This window comes from Manihot esculenta, chromosome 15, assembly GCF_001659605.2.
Source record: "Manihot esculenta cultivar AM560-2 chromosome 15, M.esculenta_v8, whole genome shotgun sequence".
Lineage (NCBI taxonomy): Eukaryota > Viridiplantae > Streptophyta > Magnoliopsida > Malpighiales > Euphorbiaceae > Manihot > Manihot esculenta.
Window position 1 is genome coordinate 1,257,474 of NC_035175.2, and position 16,471 is coordinate 1,273,944.

The following is a 16,471-nucleotide window of genomic DNA, read 5'->3' on the forward strand; positions in this document are numbered from 1 at the left end:
TTTAAAAATTAATTAATAAATTTTTTAAAATATTAAATTGTAAATTTTTTTAAATATAAAATATTTTAATATATTTTTTAAAATTAAAGCATTAATGAGTAAGTGAGATTAAGTAAGAATTTTTTTAAAAAAATTGTTTCGTCGTCTTACACAATCGACATTCCCAAATAAAACGACGCGCCGTTGCGACTTCAAATTATGCTCGCGGAGGGAGAGACGCTGATCACGGAAGACAAAAAAGTGGTTTTAAACCGCCGGAACTCAGACTGGAGTATCCATTTTGAAATTTCAGCATCAATTCTCTGCAAAATGGAAATTCCCAAGGATCAAATCGCCACTCTTCTCGAAAGCGAACTCTACAGCTCGGCTCAAATACTTGTAATTTTTGCATACTTCATATGTTCTTCTGAACCCTATCTATTGCCATTCCCATTACATATAATGTGTTCCTCTTTAATTTTTTTTGTTTCTTATCGTTAATCAGGGTTCTTTTCTCGTTTCATCGTCTTCCATTAATCCTGAAACCAATCCTCACCTCAAGGCTGAAAATCTGGTTACTGTTCTTCATTTCCTTGTTACTGCTACTTCTTACTTCCTTGCTTTCTTTTTTGATATTATCTTCTTGCATTATTCCAGATTTTTCTTGGAGACGCATTGTTTCGCGAGAGGGAGTATCGCAGAGCGATAGTGAGTTATTGGAAGAGATTTTTTTCAGTTGGTTGAACTAGTCCCTGATTTGTGTCGTTTTCGAAGAATCTGTAGTTATTTTGCTTTGTTTTTTGGTGGCAGCATACGTATAAGCAGGCTTTGCAGTACTATAAGATAGTTCCCAAGCAAAATTCAACAGCCTCTAGAAGCTCATTATCCAACAGGTCGTCTTCTCCGAATTCTTTTAATATTTCGGCAATTAATGAAAATGAGGTACCTTTTACGTTTATTATTTATTTTATTTTTCGTGTGTGAAGCAATTAATTGTTTGAAATTGCATGCTTGATGCTGAATTTGTTTGGCAGGTGAAGTTCAAGATTGCTTCTTGTCACTCTGCACTGAATGAAACTAGAGCAGCACTTGTTGAGGTATTGCTTTCCTAGTCTTTGCTTGCTATGTATTTCTGTCTTGTTACATTTTTACCTGTAAATCCATATTGCTTTGACCTATTAGAATGCTTGCTTTATCTTGGGACTTATGCACAAGGAAATTATTTCCTTTGACTCTCTCTCACTCTCTGACTTATTCAAGTGATGGTACTTAATATGTCAATACGTTTTATGTTGTTGTAAGGAGACTTTGACAGTTTTGTAGTTGGACATGGATAAAAGTTAGTTAGAGAATTCCTGTTGTTATAGATGGCTCCTGCAATGGCAGTTATTTATTTGTAATTTCCCTTCCATTTGCTTCTTATATTGGTTGTATTTTGCAGATGGAGGGAGTTCCTAGTAAAGCAAGAACTTTGCAGATGAGTCTATTAATGGCCAAGCTTTATCGAAACTCTAGACATAATCGCTTTGCTGTTGCTTGTTATAAAGAGTGTTTAAGGTTTTCCAAGTCCACTTTGTTATTTAAATTTATGTAGAGGCATTGTTATATTTTCACTCTGATATCTATATATATTTCCTCCCTTTAACTATACGTGCAGGCATTGCCCTTATGTTTTGGAGGCCATTATAGCATTAGCTGAACTAGGAGCTGCTGCTAAGGATATCATTTCAACTTTTTCACAGGTTTATCGATGAAAGTTTCAGTATCTTCACTTAGCTAATCAGTTGAATCATGCTTTACTTCTATCCATAATCAGCCAATTGTTCTGACGAGTGATAATTATGTTGCCTATATACATCAGCAAAGGTTTAGTTACTGATGTTATTGTTGAATCCCACATTGGATGTGGAAAGGGGAAATGTGCCCCTTATATGGGTCATAGGCAATCCTCCTCCTTGAGCTAGCTTTTGGGGTGAGTTAGGCCTTGCTCAAATTTAACATGGTATCAGAGCCTCCCCATCCAATGTTGGGCGCCCCATAAATATGCCACGCACCAATAGGAATTCTGGGTGTGAGGGGGTGTGTTGAATCCCACATCGGTTGTGGAAGGGGTAATGTGCCCCTTATATGGGCCATAGGCAATCCTCCTCCTTGAGTTAGCTTTTGGGGTGTTTGTAGATTTTTTTAGAGAGGGGAAAATAACAAATTTATAAATATTATTATCTTGAATCTATTTCGTGGGTTATATATCTCTGTGGCTTTTGATTTTGTTAGGACGCTATATTTGAGGCTGTTTGTCCTGTGACTGCAGGCTTCAAGTAGAAGTGGGAGGGCACCATTTGATCATGTTGACTCAAATCGTTGGCTTCAAGTGAGTTTAAGTTGAAGTAGACAAGATTTGATACCCTATTATAAACTACTTCTTAAATTACAGTCCTTCAATATCTGTTTACATTCCCCCCTCCCCCCAACTCCACATTTCAGTTAATTTTTCTTGATGGCTTCAAATATTAATTGTTAAATCTGAAGGATTATTTACCTGAGGAATTTATAATAAGAAAAATGTATTCAACTATTCATCCTAGCTAGAACACTAGAAAGTCAACAAAATTATTCTATTGCTCAACAACTAGAGCCAACTATTATGCCTTAACTCCAAACTACTTGGGATCAGCTGTATGGATCCATTTTCGCCATTCAGTTCTGTTTGAAACCAAATTCTGCATCAATATTCAAAAATTGTTAATTGTGATATTATGCCCCTTTATCGGTCATTTATTCTTCTTGTTAATATATCAATGATTCTTGTACTTAATTTGTGAATAAATTCATTATTCAATTATGCAATGCAATTGTCCTTCAAAATTTAGGTTCTAGTTTCAAACCCTACATTGTCAGGAATCACATTTGCTGACCACAAGGGTGACTACTATCACCACACGAGAGGAACAGACTACTGTCTTTGTGATTCATATAATATTGAAAACATTTCCAAAGACTGCTTTTCCACGTTGTAATTTTCTTTTTATTATAAAATTATATTGTTTTCTGTTGATTTGCTTGTTATATTATTACTTATGCTTGCCTTGTTGGCTTGTCATCGTGATTCTTTGCAGCGCTATGTGGAGGCACAGTGTTGCATTGCTTCAAATGATTACAAAGGTGAACTCTCTCTAGATTATGAATTGCAGTGTGTGCATAGTACTAAACTAGCATCGCAAAAGTGTTTATATGAAAGAAAGTTCAAAAGTATTTTCTTTCCTTTCTGGATCCTGATCCTTGTGCTCACCGAGTCAGCTCTAATTAGTTGATTGATAATTCTCTTGTGGCAGGTGGTTTGGAATTCTTTGGAGAACTTTTACAACGTTTCCCAAACAATTTACACATATTACTTGAAATTGCAAAGGTTAGAGATGCTGAATCATAATGCATCAAAGGTTATTTAAGCATATTTATCTCTTGACTTATTATGCATAACCCAATATGTAAAGGTTGAAGCCATTATTGGAAAGAACGATGAGGCCATAGTGAATTTTGAAAAGGTATCAGTAGTTTTTCTGTTATATTAATGTTGTTCATAATCTTCTTGGACATTAACTTCATAGTCTTGCAGGTTCGATCACTTGATCCATATGTTGTAACTTATATGGATGAGTATGCAATGCTTCTAAAGACAAAATCTGATTACTCAAAGCTAAATAAGTTAGTGCATGATTTGCTGAGCATTGATCCTACAAGGCCAGAAGTTTTTGTGGCTTTGTCTGTACTGTGGGAAAGGAAAGATGAAAGAGGAGCATTGTCTTATGCTGAGAAGGTTAGCTTGTTGTTTATAGTAGCATGGATATTATTATTTTGAATCTATATAATCTGACAAGTGACAAATCACTACTTTTGCATTTAGAGTATCCGAATTGATGAGAGACATATTCCAGGTTACATAATGAAGGTATGGAAATGATTCATCTCTGTTGGACCTTTCCATGAATGTAGCCCTGAACTGAGTAAAATTTAGGAAATGCATCCATAGCAGCTTAGCCTTTGTTTAATTATCTTCAATTCAATGGACATAAGAATCTTTTATATGCACTCAGGGTAATCTACTATTGTCATTAAAGAGACCAGAAGCAGCTGTAGTTGCTTTCAGAGGAGCACAAGAATTGAGACCTGATCTTCGTTCATATCAAGGTGCAATCTATGAAAATGATAATTTAGATTAAATTCATAGTATATTTCCTTAACATTCCAGTTACTTTATATTATTAGCATACATCTTTGATGCAACTCTATCATAATGAATGTAATGATATTAAGGAAAACATGCCTTGAAATAATTGGGCTAGATTGCATTATCAGGTTTGGTTCATTCCTATTTGGCATTCTCCAAAATCAAAGAGGCTTTGCATGCTGCCAGGGAGGCAATGAAGGCCATGCCTCAATCTGCAAAGGCTCTAAAATTAGTTGGTGATGTACATGCTAGCAATTCTGGTGGCAGAGAGAAGGTAGACCTGTGACAGATAATTTTGGAATATTTTCTCCTTACCCCTTTTCCTGGGTAAATTCATCTTGTATCTGCTCTCACAGGAGTGATCATCTCATATAAGTGTTTTATGAAGTCAGTATTAACTTCAACTGGTAACAGGCAAAAAAGTTTTATGAGTCAGCACTGCGGCTGGAACCTGGTTACCTTGGTGCTGCATTAGCTTTGGCTGAGCTTCATGTTATCGAGGGCCGAAATGGAGATGCTGTATCCCTGCTTGAGCGATATCTCAAGGATTGGGCTGATGACTCTCTTCATGTCAAGCTGGCTCAAGTATTTGCTGCCACAAATATGCTGCAAGAGGCTTTGTCACATTATCAGGCTGCATTAAGGTTACCTACATTTATAACTCTAGACTGCAACTCTGCAACTGAGCACAGATCTTTATTAAAACACAACAGACTGATGCGGTATTAGTTATTGCCTTCAATTTAATCTGTATATTTGATTTGCAGAATAAACCCCCAAAATGAAGCTGCAAAGAAAGGGCTTGAGCGCCTGGAAAAACAAATGAAGGTTTGCCTTTTTGCTTGTATAGTTGTCACAGCCACATTTATTTGTTTTCACTTTCCAGGTCTGCAGTATTTATAAATTATTATTGGTACCTGGACTCTGTTGATGAATAAATATTTATCTAATGTCTTTGTAGTTAAACATTTTAGCGAGGTGATTTTTTTTAATGTAAATTATACTTTTGAATTTTATTTTTGGGTGAAAGTTCAGGTGTCTAGAATGATACAGGGCAAACTTTGGTATTTTGGGATTTAATTGATTACTAAATGTAGGGAGTGGATCCGGATGCTCCTGAAGAAGATGAAGAAAATGAGGTTGAGGATGCAGATGCAGACCAAGAGGAGACTGAGCTTCTGTGACAAACAATGTCTTGGAATTTCATAATCATGAGGAAATTACATCTTCAAGATGGCCAGTCAGAGAAAATGCTAAAGGAATTTTGCTGACGACCAGACGGCTGCTTCGATTGCAAGAGTGTTGTAAAGCCTCGATTGATTACAATTCCCAAAAGGTATTTTGGTTGATAAATGCTAAAAAACGATTGGGATATAATGGGTTTTATGTATGTTCTATCTGTGATGCCTTTTGCTTGTAGCTTCACATTTATCCTTGCAAAGGGGATAGGAACAGATTGAGCTCTTGGATGATAATGATGTCAAAAATTTTTTTTCTTATTATGTTGTCTGTGTTTTGCCATTAGCTATGTTTTGATCATACCAGAAGGGACTCGAGGTTGAAGTTATTAGTAGGCGTTTACCTTCTGTGCAATGCACATTTTAGTTCCTGGTTCTAAATCCTAAAAATTTCGATTCCAAAAGCAGCTTCTAATGCTTGTAATTGATACATGCTGGGAAAACTGAATTTATGGAGACAACTCATGTTTCTTGGCGGAAATTATTTTCATGTTTTTAATGAAATTCTGGTTTTTTTTTTTTACAGAAAACAAGAATATATATGTATATATATATATATAGTTAATTCTGAAAACTTGAAAATATGGTTTTTCAGTTCTGGCATCATATGAAAAAAAGGAATTTAGCAGAAAAATTTGTATTTAAATGGACATATGCCTATTGGTCAACGGCCTTTACCAGACGGCGTGGCTACCGACAATTTTTTTTTTCTTTTTCCAGATTTTTAAAGAATAGAAATATATATTTAACAGAAAAGTCATAAAAATGCAACATATATACATATTAATATTGCATCAAAACAATTCTTCATTGCATATACAGGAGCGTGGCTTACATCAAAACAAAGGCCATTCAAATGGTAGACAGTTTGGTACAGGTTTGAACAGCTGGATACAGTGGTTCAGACGGTTCCTGTACAGCATTTCGTTGTCTTAACATACATTGTTCCCTTACTACACATTGAATGGTTTTCTAGGGGTGGGAACTCGATTCTCCATTGATTGCAATCTTTGTTTAAGGTGAAAAACTTCAACCTGCAGGGGCATAGATGGCAGCATGAATAATCTTTGATCAAACATCACCAAGGATTAACTTCTATCACAAGTAATCTCATCAACGGGCCCCACAGTAGTTCGTTTAGGTGTGGTGTTCCAGTAGCATTTCTTGTTCATCAGGACGTTAGCTCAAATGTGGACACTAGAATATTTATGACAAAGACGTTTTATTGATACACGCCAATCAGCTTGACCTATTAACGCCTCAGTCGTTGAAAATATGCGTGATAATGAACATTCCATTGTTCGAATCAATCAGTTGACGCATTCTGCTTAAATGGACATTTTGTTTGACAATTTTTAAATCCATCAAACAATTCTTTTGTTTTTTACAATTTTTAGTTGATCCAGCGAGCATAAAGGACTCTCTTAAGCACACAGTTAAGAGAATTAGAGCAAAGAATAATTCCATAATTTTGATAAGTGTGTGCATAGGAGTATATGGGCAACATAAATATATTACTCCTTAAGATCAAGAACTTCTCATGCTTTTGGTATATAGTCATTACCTGGAGTTGGAATGCTCTGGCCCTTTCCCCTGTAAGGACTCCCCTAGTTGAATGCAGCTCCTGCATAAATATAAAGCAGTTCAAAGACTACGATCAATATTACCAATGCCCCCAAGGAAACTGCATAACACAATAAAATACCTTTTGTGTATCATCCAAAACTGCCTTAAGGAAAGCCACGTCGTGTTCAAGCCTTACGTTATCAGAATGGACAATATTTGATAAGCTGTTGGCCTCTTCTTGGGCTAGCTCTACACTAGCTAGCTTCTCTTTCAGCAAATCCACTTCCCTTAGTGTGTCTGCCAGCCTTTTCTCCATCTCTTGTTTACTCTTCGTAACAGAGGATAGATTTTTCTCTGCTGTTTCTCGACTTGACAATGCAGCAGCTAGTTGTCCTTCTAGAACCTCATTCTTTCTTATCAGAGCAGCTATTTTTGTTTCATATAATTGATACATGCTTGAATGAGCCCCTCCCGTCATACCATCAGTTTCTGGTACTAATCCATCCTCATTATCACTGAGATGGTTCCTAATTCCTTGGTTTTGGGAGTTAAAATTTTCAGATTCAAATACAGAAGAATTCTCTTCTGCAATAATTTTACCTATGGATAAGTTAGTTTGAATAGACAAATCAGATTGATTCATTCGGTGTTCCATCACCTGAAATCAAAAGGAAAACACATGTTTATATTAATATAAAATATAATCATCACAATTTTAGAAGAGGGGATGTATCAAGAGGGAAAAAAGAACACAATTTTAGATTGATGTTTTCTATTTCTTTATCCACCAATTAGCAGTAACCTTTTCTCAGTAGAAAAAAATTGCTTGCTAATGATGAATTATAAGAGAAGACTTCGACCAATTGGTGCAAAGGATGTAAAAGTGCAAAAAGAAGTTAAGGAATCCAAATTTTAAGTCTAAAACTTAGAAATCATTGCATCTCTAGGAAGGGCTGAAAAATAACCATGAAAAAACTTTTCTCTATCCACAAAAGCTGCCAAAGTGTTGCAATGATCTCTTGATTTTCCATTGGAAATAATTGCAATACTGAAATTTCAGTTACATAAACTAGAAATTGAACGTAACATTTCATATAACAGTCAAGATTAATAACTACTGTTAATTGGCAAGAACTATAAGCTTACCAGAGATGATAAAGTTCCATCTTCTGAATTCTTTGCCACCTTAACAGCTGTGCTATGTTCTTCATGAAATTGCTTGCGCAGTGAAGCATTTCCAGAAACAGAATTGGGATTTGCGTGTGTCTCTGATAAAGATTTTCTACCTGAACCATGCTGCTCAACTACAGACGCTAAATTTTGTCTTGCAAGGGATTCAACTGAACGTTGGGAAGAGCCAGTACTAAGTTGTGTAGCCTGCCCCATGGAAGATGACTGCTTTCCAAACAACATTGGGCCAGTATCTTTACTAGCAGCAGATTGTCGATTTATGGATGAGTCATTCTTAACCATGCCCATTACTTCAACCTGCAATGCAACACAAACGAAATTAACAGTTTAGCAAAATCAGCTCAAGTAAACATGTTTTCAGCCTAACCTGATTTGTTGGCTCCTTTTTAGATCCTCCAAATGCAACAAGAAAATCCTTCTCTTTGTGTTGCACAAGCACCAAGCTAAATCCCTGAAAGCGAAAAGAATGTTTTAGACAGAAAATATAGTAAAAAAGAACGAGAAAGAAATATGTCATCATGCTACCAACAAAGAACATAGCACCTTGGAGAAATATCCAAAATACCAAAGCATACAACAATAAAAAATGTTTATGCAAAATTTACTTGAGCATAAGTTAATGTCTAAACTACAAAACCATTCTGCTCAAACAAGTTTCAACCACAAAACGCAAGCAAATAAATTGTTTACGTCAACCATCTCATCGCAAATTAGTCTGCTACTTTATACGATCATACAAACAGACAGAGAGTAAGGCTCACCTTGTTTGTCGTAATAGAAGATGGGGGCGATGCAAAGGCCACAGACCACTCCACTTTCAAAATATCAAAAACCAAAGTTTCTGAGAGTCCTGCACATATAATGAGAGAAGTTTCAACAGCATGCAACATTATGGATGTGCAATAATGAGTGGAACAACAGACCAACAATGTGTCCATGAATCAAAAATGAGAAAGCCAACAACTTTAAAGGCATATGTCTCAAACGCCTAACAAGGACGACAGCTGAATGATTAAAAGATAAAAAAATTAGCTATTAATTATCAACTGACTTGATAGAAAGAAACACAATAACTCATTCCTCTAATGCAATATGAGATAAACAGGCTAAAGAAACCTATCCTTTTCTTTCAGCTAAGGTTGCAAAACATCAGAAACAGATCAGAAAGGATTAGCTCGTGGGGCATACTCTTTTTTCTGCTACCCCCTCCTGCTATGTACCATTTAGATCCGCATAATACTCCACAGCAACCAGCCCTAGGAGATGGATGGAAACCTCGTTTCTTTATTCTTGACCAAACCATCTAGGAACAGAAATAGAATATCAAATGCAATATTGATACAATGTTGCTTCTATCTGGCTGCAAAATGTTTAGCATGGCATTATTAAGAATGAAATTAAGCACCGTTTCGAAGTCAAGTGAATACAAGTCATTCAAAGTCCGTGACTTTGATGCTCCTCCAAATATAAGTAGCATTTTATCATCACAAAGAGCAGCCACATGGTTGGATCTTGGAGATGGTCCTGTTCCTCTGCACATGGCAAAAAAAAATGCTAATTGAAAACCTAAATGCATATCTCCCCCATGTATATCAGAGTAAAGTACACCAAAGTCAACTCACGTGCAATGTAAAGGGAGCCATGTTAAAGTCTTCAGATCAAACATATGTAGATCATTTAGCTTCCTCCTTTTAGCATCTTCACCCCCAAATAAAATTAAAACGGAGCTTGCCCTGACTACAGTATGACCACTGCGAGCAACCTGCAAAGCATATATTTAAAGCTTAAATTCAGAGTTTTGCAGCTGAAACACCAATATAAGATTATCCATCCAAACAAAAGAGCGATATATTAATAAAGCTCTGAATAGGAATTCTAGCTACAAATAGCTGTAATGGTACCGGCACATCTCCCTTCGCTTCCATAATTGACCAACACTCTGTTTCCATATCAAATGCCCATACTGTGACAGGAAGAAGATTTGGAGTTATTCCATATCATTTAGGAGAACAAAACAATGGCAGTATGAGCATGACAAACACCAAAACACAACCTGAAATTCTATCACTCGCTGGATCCATTTTTCCTCCAATTAGAAGTGCCTTCTTCCCCCATGAAACCTAGGCAACACAGATGTGGCAGAGCATTTTAAGCAACAGGCATAAGAAAAGTATACAGTACCTCAAATACCTATACTTCATTTTGTTGGCTGAATCAGTAGTGCCACATATCCATTTGTGTATGTTTAAATGGGTTAACTTTTCTAATTGACATTTGCTGTGAACATAACTTAGTAACCAAACTTCCAGCTGCATAAAATGCACCATAAAATATCTTGAACAGGAAAATACCCTACATCAAATAATATAGGCCAACAGCATGTAATGCACAATAATGCAGCTGAAGAGTATAGTGTCTATGTGATGCTACCAGACTGTGGCCCTTGCATGCTGGAATCTTTAATGGCAAGCTGCTTGGTGACAAGTAAAGCTTTGATGAAATTGCAGTCCAGGTAAATTGATCAAAATTAAGCACCTGAACAATAAACAAAAGATAATACAGTAACCAAAACCGCACACTACTGAATTGACATGCCTTTAAGAAATTCTTAAGTGAAGCATTCAAAGAATCACACTCAAATCTGTTAATCACCTTTAAACAACCAAACTTTTAAGTCACGCAAGTAAAGTAAGATTTCCCTTTTCATATCCATAATTAGTTCAAAAACCACCAAAACAAATGAATATGAATAAATGTTCTTTACCTGCACGTCATCTAACAATCCACTTCCAGACTCACCACCAACCACAATCATCTTGTTACCAATCACAGTTGCAGCATGCTATTTGAGAAGAGAAAAAAAGGATTAATTCTTCTACCAGGTTAGCACATGCATAAGAAGACAATCAATAAACTAACAAAATCAATCACTTCTTACATTGAAACGAGGGGTTGGTTTGTCCCCAGATATTGACAGCACCATCCAGTTATCAGAGTTCCCGGATGATGCGTTATTAGTCTCAGGTGGAGCGGATGAGCACTGACAATCGAGCTCATCAGAATGACTAGTTGAAGAGATGATACCTTCACTCTATAGGAAGAAAAACTAAAGAGCTTAGCACATTGCATACAAACCCATAACCAGTCCACAATCATGCAAGTTAGAAGTCTTACAGTGGGATTGTTAGTTCGCTTCTGGGGTCTAACAGGACTTCTAGTTACAAGTGTTGAATCGGAGAGTTGTACCTTCTTCACTCTGACGGGAAAGACTACATTAGCATCACAACGCAACTTTCCAGATAAAATTGCATAATCAATTAACAAAGAAAAATCTAGCATTAAATTTTGTTATTTACAAATGGAACCTAATAGCTAAAATTCCAAGCTTACCTAACATCTCCTCTACCTATCAACACATTTACTGAGTTTTGGCTAAAATGAGGATAAACCCAAGAACAAACAGGCGTCAAACATAGTTAAACGCAAAGTTAAAAAACAACTGACCTGCCAAGCTTCATGCGTCTGCGAGTGAAACCAAACATCTTGCTATTAGAAGCGCAACACTAAAACCTTTTCTACCACCAGAGATCAAAATGCTCCAAACAAAACCCTAAAATTTTCAGCAATGCAGACAAAAACATTATCAAGAAAAGGCCCAAAAGGAGAAGCATCCATCAAGAACCCAAAACAAACTGTCAAAAAAATAAACAAGTGGTTCTAGAAACAGTAACAAACGAAAGAAGAGACAAGCGAATACACATATTTTACTGAGTTAGGAAGGTACCTACGAAAAAAGACATCCGACAGAAAACATCGGTGGACCATGTTCGGCTTCTGAGAAAACAAAACTAGCGATGAAGACGATTCCGCATGAAAAAGAAAGCAGCAACAAGTACTACAAGTAGAAAATAACACATTAGAAAGGAATCACAGGTCCAACAAGAAAAAGAAAAAAGCTGGTTAAGCGAAAGAGCTGGTGCTTTCTATTAGTGAGCTGTAAGTGAAGAGAGAGAGAGAGAGAGAGATGCCAGAGTAATGTGATTTGTCGTTTTGGCTTCCTTTGGTGATTCTGGTTGAGATTTTACGATGTGGATACAGATATTTGCTTACATCGGTACGGTAGCTAGCAGGAGAAATTGATATTTACAGTGTTAAGTATTCTTTATTAAACATTAAAAATTAAAATTAATTGATTTGTTTTTATTAATTTTATAAATTTCTATCGAATAGATATATATAGAATTTTTAATATACTAAAAATAATAAATTTTTAATTAAATTTCATTTAATAGTATTTAATTTTAATTCAATATAATTAAACCGCTAGTGGTGACAAATAATAATACTAATTAATCGAGCTGTAATGAGAGTCGTTGTGGTACAATGATTGCCAAACAAGTTCAGTGGATGATGAAAGTAGATGACGATTGAATGATGATTAGTTCAAAAAATTACAAAAATTAATTGTCTTATGTACATTACTTTTTTATTATTGCTTTTCAATAATTAGGTTATAATTATTTTTCTATAAAATTATAAATTAATAAATATTTCTATATAGATATATGCCTTTACTATACATGCATAATGAACCTACATTAAATTCAATATAAATATTTACTCTAATTGGTGTTAAATTATTTCATTTTATTTTATTAATATAAAAATCAATTAAAGGATAATTATAATAATAAAATATTAATTTAAATATTTAATTTGTACATAGAAAGGAACCGTGGTATCAATAATTTTCGAGTTTTAGCTAGTAGAGGGAGGTTCAGACACAGCAAGAGAGTGATGCCAGTGGACATTAATTGCGTGCGGCAGTGGGGCCCACAGTAACAAGGTGACTTTCTGTATTGGGAATTGAGCTTTGCAGGTGATGGGAATCTCTCCTTCCCACGTGTTACATTGGAAACTGCTAAGCCCCAAACAATCGATTTAGTTTGATTCAAGGCCCATCTAAACATAAAGAATAGGCCCATAATCATCACAACTTGAATCAGCCTGCCCAATGTGAACAACTCTTAGCCCACTTTTCAAAATCCATCCAGCAAATATTATTTTATTATTTTTTTCATGATTAAATATTCTTTTAATTAATTTCCAAAATCTTTAACTTATATATATAATTGTTTTTTATCAACATAAAAAAGAAAGCTGTTTATTTTATTAGCAAAACTACTTTTATTACATTACATCGATGACATCAAAAAAGGATTATTAATTAAGCTTTAAATAACTACATAATAACCTAATAATCCATTCATCCTGCACTCTAGCATTATGACAAAAACGCATCCATGCTCGTTATTTTGATTATATATATATATGTAGATATTAGAGTTGGCTGATGCATGGCCATGGAGTTAATTCATTAATATTATTTAATTCAAACCCATAATGCCCCAGCGCGTCTAAGCATTGGGATTAAGGAGCGATTAAGGTGAAGACTCATGACCTCATTGGCTCCACCCACAAGTATACCGCCAATGAACACCGCCGGCAGGGTTGGGGAACCAAGTCTCGACAGTGCTTGTTCTATTTCCCTTCCTCTAGGTATCTCATCCAGCTCATGCACCGTCGGGTTCACTCCAAAGTCACACAACAGGGTCTTTATGGCATGGCACATGCAACAAGTGCTCCTGCTAAATATCACCACTGCCCTCTCTGATGCCAATTGCGTAACTCTATCCATGATCCTTCGAGCTCTCTACGCTTTAGAGTTCAAACTCCAACAATACCAAGTTGCAGAGGGAAGGCTACAATGGCGATCAGCTGGTGGGTAGAAAACTGATGGGTGTAGAGATGGTTGTTAAAGGAGAAACGTGAGAGCTATCTATAGCAAGGATTTGTATGAGGGTTTTTGGTGTGAGGTGCACCTTGGGCTCCATGGAGAGGCTTTTTATAGGGTTTTTTTAATGAGAATGAGAATGTTCTAATAGATATTTGGGACGAATTGGAAATTATCACTGTTTGTTCCTTTAGGAAAGAGAGAGGAAAAAAAAAGAAAGAAAGAAAGAATCTTTTTCATTGATTTATTTAATTCAAAGTAAAATTCTAAGAATTGCTCATATATATAGCAAAATTCTTACTTACATCCAGTTATAAATGAGAAATTCTCAATATGTGTTTTTATATAAAATTTATCATGATTTTAAGTAAAATAATTTTTTTTTATTAATATACACCCGAATACTCGTAAATATCACTCATATAAATATATTAAAAAGTATACGTGTGTTCCTTGTTCTTCATTTCTATCCAAAGTCCCTTTCTTAGGGCATTAATTGTGAGGAACATATATGTTGAAGTGGGAGAGAGAATTGGTTTTATCCAATTGGGACCTTTTTCTGATGGCAACAAGATTCGCACCCAATTCAAGAAATCTAGATTAATGAAATGAATGAGCCATTAACTGAAAGAAATTAGCATTCATCAAATTGCCCTAAAGATATAATTAAGCTATAAAGAACGTTAAGAAAACTCATTCTGGCTGGAAAAATATATGGAATTATTTTGGAACGACCCATTCGATCTCTTCATCATTGGTGACCTTAATAATCATATATTCTTTATTGGCTACAGGAAATTAAGTTAATCAAGAACAGGAAATATTAATTATTAAAATTTTGCAGAAGAAACTTCTTGTGGATAAAGAGATCATTTTCTTTCTTTTGTAGATGCTGTGAGCTCAGCCTTCCCTTCTCTTTCCTTGCTTTCGATCACACATAGTTTTCCACCAATTAAAGTGACCGTACATGGAAAGAAGAAATACAGATGACTCTTGGTCCCCAACGTCATCCCTTCCATCTCTAGCTGCTGCTTTTTTTAACTTCTCTTTTCTTGTCTCCATTAATTTTTTTTTTTTAAATTTCTTTAGCATTAAAAAGGAGGAGAAGAGTTTCATATACCTCAAATGCACAATTCTATTATTTAGTGAGTAAGCATGTACCGAGTTTTCTTTCATCGTATTTGATCATAATTCAGTTTTGAGGTTAAACCATCAAAAGAGAAAATTAATTTTCTAAGAGTTATCCAATTTGTGAATCGAAGGTTACAACTTGGAATCACGGAAACAGCTTTTATATAAAGTAGGGGTAGGACTATAAGCATGTAAATCTGCTTTCTATGGAGCCCATAACTATGAAATAATTCGTATATTACGTCAACTTTCTAAAATGATATAAGAATTAAATTAACTCAATCTTTATCTATTTTTACGTTATCTTTTATTATGCTAAAAAAAAGAATATTTCATTAATTCCTTTAACTAGCTCAATTCGGATCCAAGGGTCACATGTACGTGTTGCTTGGCCATGTAGCCCCTATTCTTTTTTTTTTTCCTTGCCACATATGTGAAAATACATGAATGCATGGCTCATCTAATATATATTTTCCGTAGTTATTGCATTACTATTTTGTAGTTGAAAGCCTAACAACTCCTTTAATAAAGATCTCAAAAAACTTATAAGATGAAGATCTCTTGAATTATCCAATTCAAAAAAATCCATTGAATTTTAATATTATTATGCATGGATGGATGGATATGTTGAGAACAAAGATGGAAAGATGGGGCTATAGGCAGCATCTAATAAAGAGAGAGGGAGGGGACCAGCTATAAGATACCCAGAAAGGAGAATGGTGGGCAGTGGAAAAAGAATGTCAGCTTTATGCAATTAATGATAAAGGAGAATGCGAGGACGTATCCTGGCATCACATATTTTGCCTTCATGATATTGATATTGATCATATACCATACCAGAGGCAGAGGTTTACATATTCTCTTTCTCCTTTCTCAAGGGAAAAAAATTGGAATTTCCTTTTTTTTTTTTTCAAATTATACTCTTTGATTTGCCTTTCATGCAATCTTTTCCAGATACGAAACAGAAAGAATACCTGTCCATCCATTATCAGAAAATGCAGCACTTTCTATATGTATCACTAATAATTGTATAATTAATAATGATTTCATTTGTTTGTTAATAATTTTATATTGTTAATTATTATGATCTATGTTAGTGATGGCATCCTCGAAAGAGAACTTAAAGTGATGAGTCGTCGGTGTTCAACACGTGCATGGGATATATATTGTTTAAAATTTCTTTTTATAGGCTTATCTTGATCTTGACAAAATTAGCAATTGTTTTTCTGCTGTGATTGATCAAATCGATATTAACGCAAGCTTCCAAGATCATGTGGAGACTTAAATGGATATCATTATCAAATGTTTAAGTCCATATATGCTGGATATGGGAATTTGAACTCTGTA

The 16,471-nt window shown here is 35.1% G+C and overlaps 3 protein-coding genes across 6 annotated transcripts; 1 reads left to right on the forward strand and 2 right to left on the reverse strand.

Moving 5' to 3' along the window:
• The first annotated feature begins 173 nt into the window (after window positions 1-173).
• LOC110602299 (anaphase-promoting complex subunit 7) lies at window positions 174-5,706 on the forward strand. Its single transcript, XM_021739787.2, has 18 exons — window positions 174-378; window positions 485-553; window positions 637-687; window positions 790-921; window positions 1,014-1,076; window positions 1,421-1,536; window positions 1,637-1,721; window positions 2,291-2,350; window positions 3,096-3,141; window positions 3,312-3,385; window positions 3,471-3,521; window positions 3,593-3,793; window positions 3,881-3,925; window positions 4,071-4,164; window positions 4,333-4,478; window positions 4,619-4,848; window positions 4,972-5,032; window positions 5,302-5,706. Exons 1-18 carry the CDS (start codon window positions 199-201, stop codon window positions 5,386-5,388), a joined length of 1,791 nt encoding a protein of 596 aa, XP_021595479.1. The 5' UTR covers window positions 174-198; the 3' UTR covers window positions 5,389-5,706.
• Window positions 5,707-6,231: 525 nt separating this feature from the next.
• On the reverse strand, window positions 6,232-12,206 carry LOC110602298 (acyl-CoA-binding domain-containing protein 6). 4 transcript variants are annotated; one of them, XM_021739786.2, is made up of 17 exons: window positions 11,988-12,206; window positions 11,704-11,809; window positions 11,374-11,455; window positions 11,138-11,290; window positions 10,964-11,041; window positions 10,630-10,734; window positions 10,253-10,319; window positions 10,101-10,162; window positions 9,822-9,961; window positions 9,605-9,731; window positions 9,388-9,502; window positions 8,961-9,049; window positions 8,567-8,650; window positions 8,155-8,496; window positions 7,148-7,666; window positions 7,007-7,066; window positions 6,232-6,476 (listed from the first exon to the last, which is right to left on the reverse strand). In XM_021739786.2, the coding sequence occupies exons 2-17, from the start codon at window positions 11,739-11,741 to the stop codon at window positions 6,396-6,398; spliced, it is 2,142 nt and encodes a 713-aa protein (XP_021595478.1). In that variant the 5' UTR covers window positions 11,742-11,809; window positions 11,988-12,206; the 3' UTR covers window positions 6,232-6,395. The 4 variants fall into 4 exon arrangements, with proteins under 4 accessions (XP_021595478.1, XP_021595475.1, XP_021595476.1 ...); XM_021739783.2 differs by having other exon boundaries at window positions 11,984-12,206; XM_021739784.2 differs by having other exon boundaries at window positions 11,704-11,815; window positions 11,984-12,206.
• A 1,141-nt stretch (window positions 12,207-13,347) lies between these two features.
• On the reverse strand, window positions 13,348-14,089 carry LOC110602362 (monothiol glutaredoxin-S2). The gene has a single exon (XM_021739862.2). It carries the CDS (start codon window positions 13,895-13,897, stop codon window positions 13,592-13,594), a length of 306 nt encoding a protein of 101 aa, XP_021595554.1. The 5' UTR covers window positions 13,898-14,089; the 3' UTR covers window positions 13,348-13,591.
• Window positions 14,090-16,471: the final 2,382 nt, after the last annotated feature.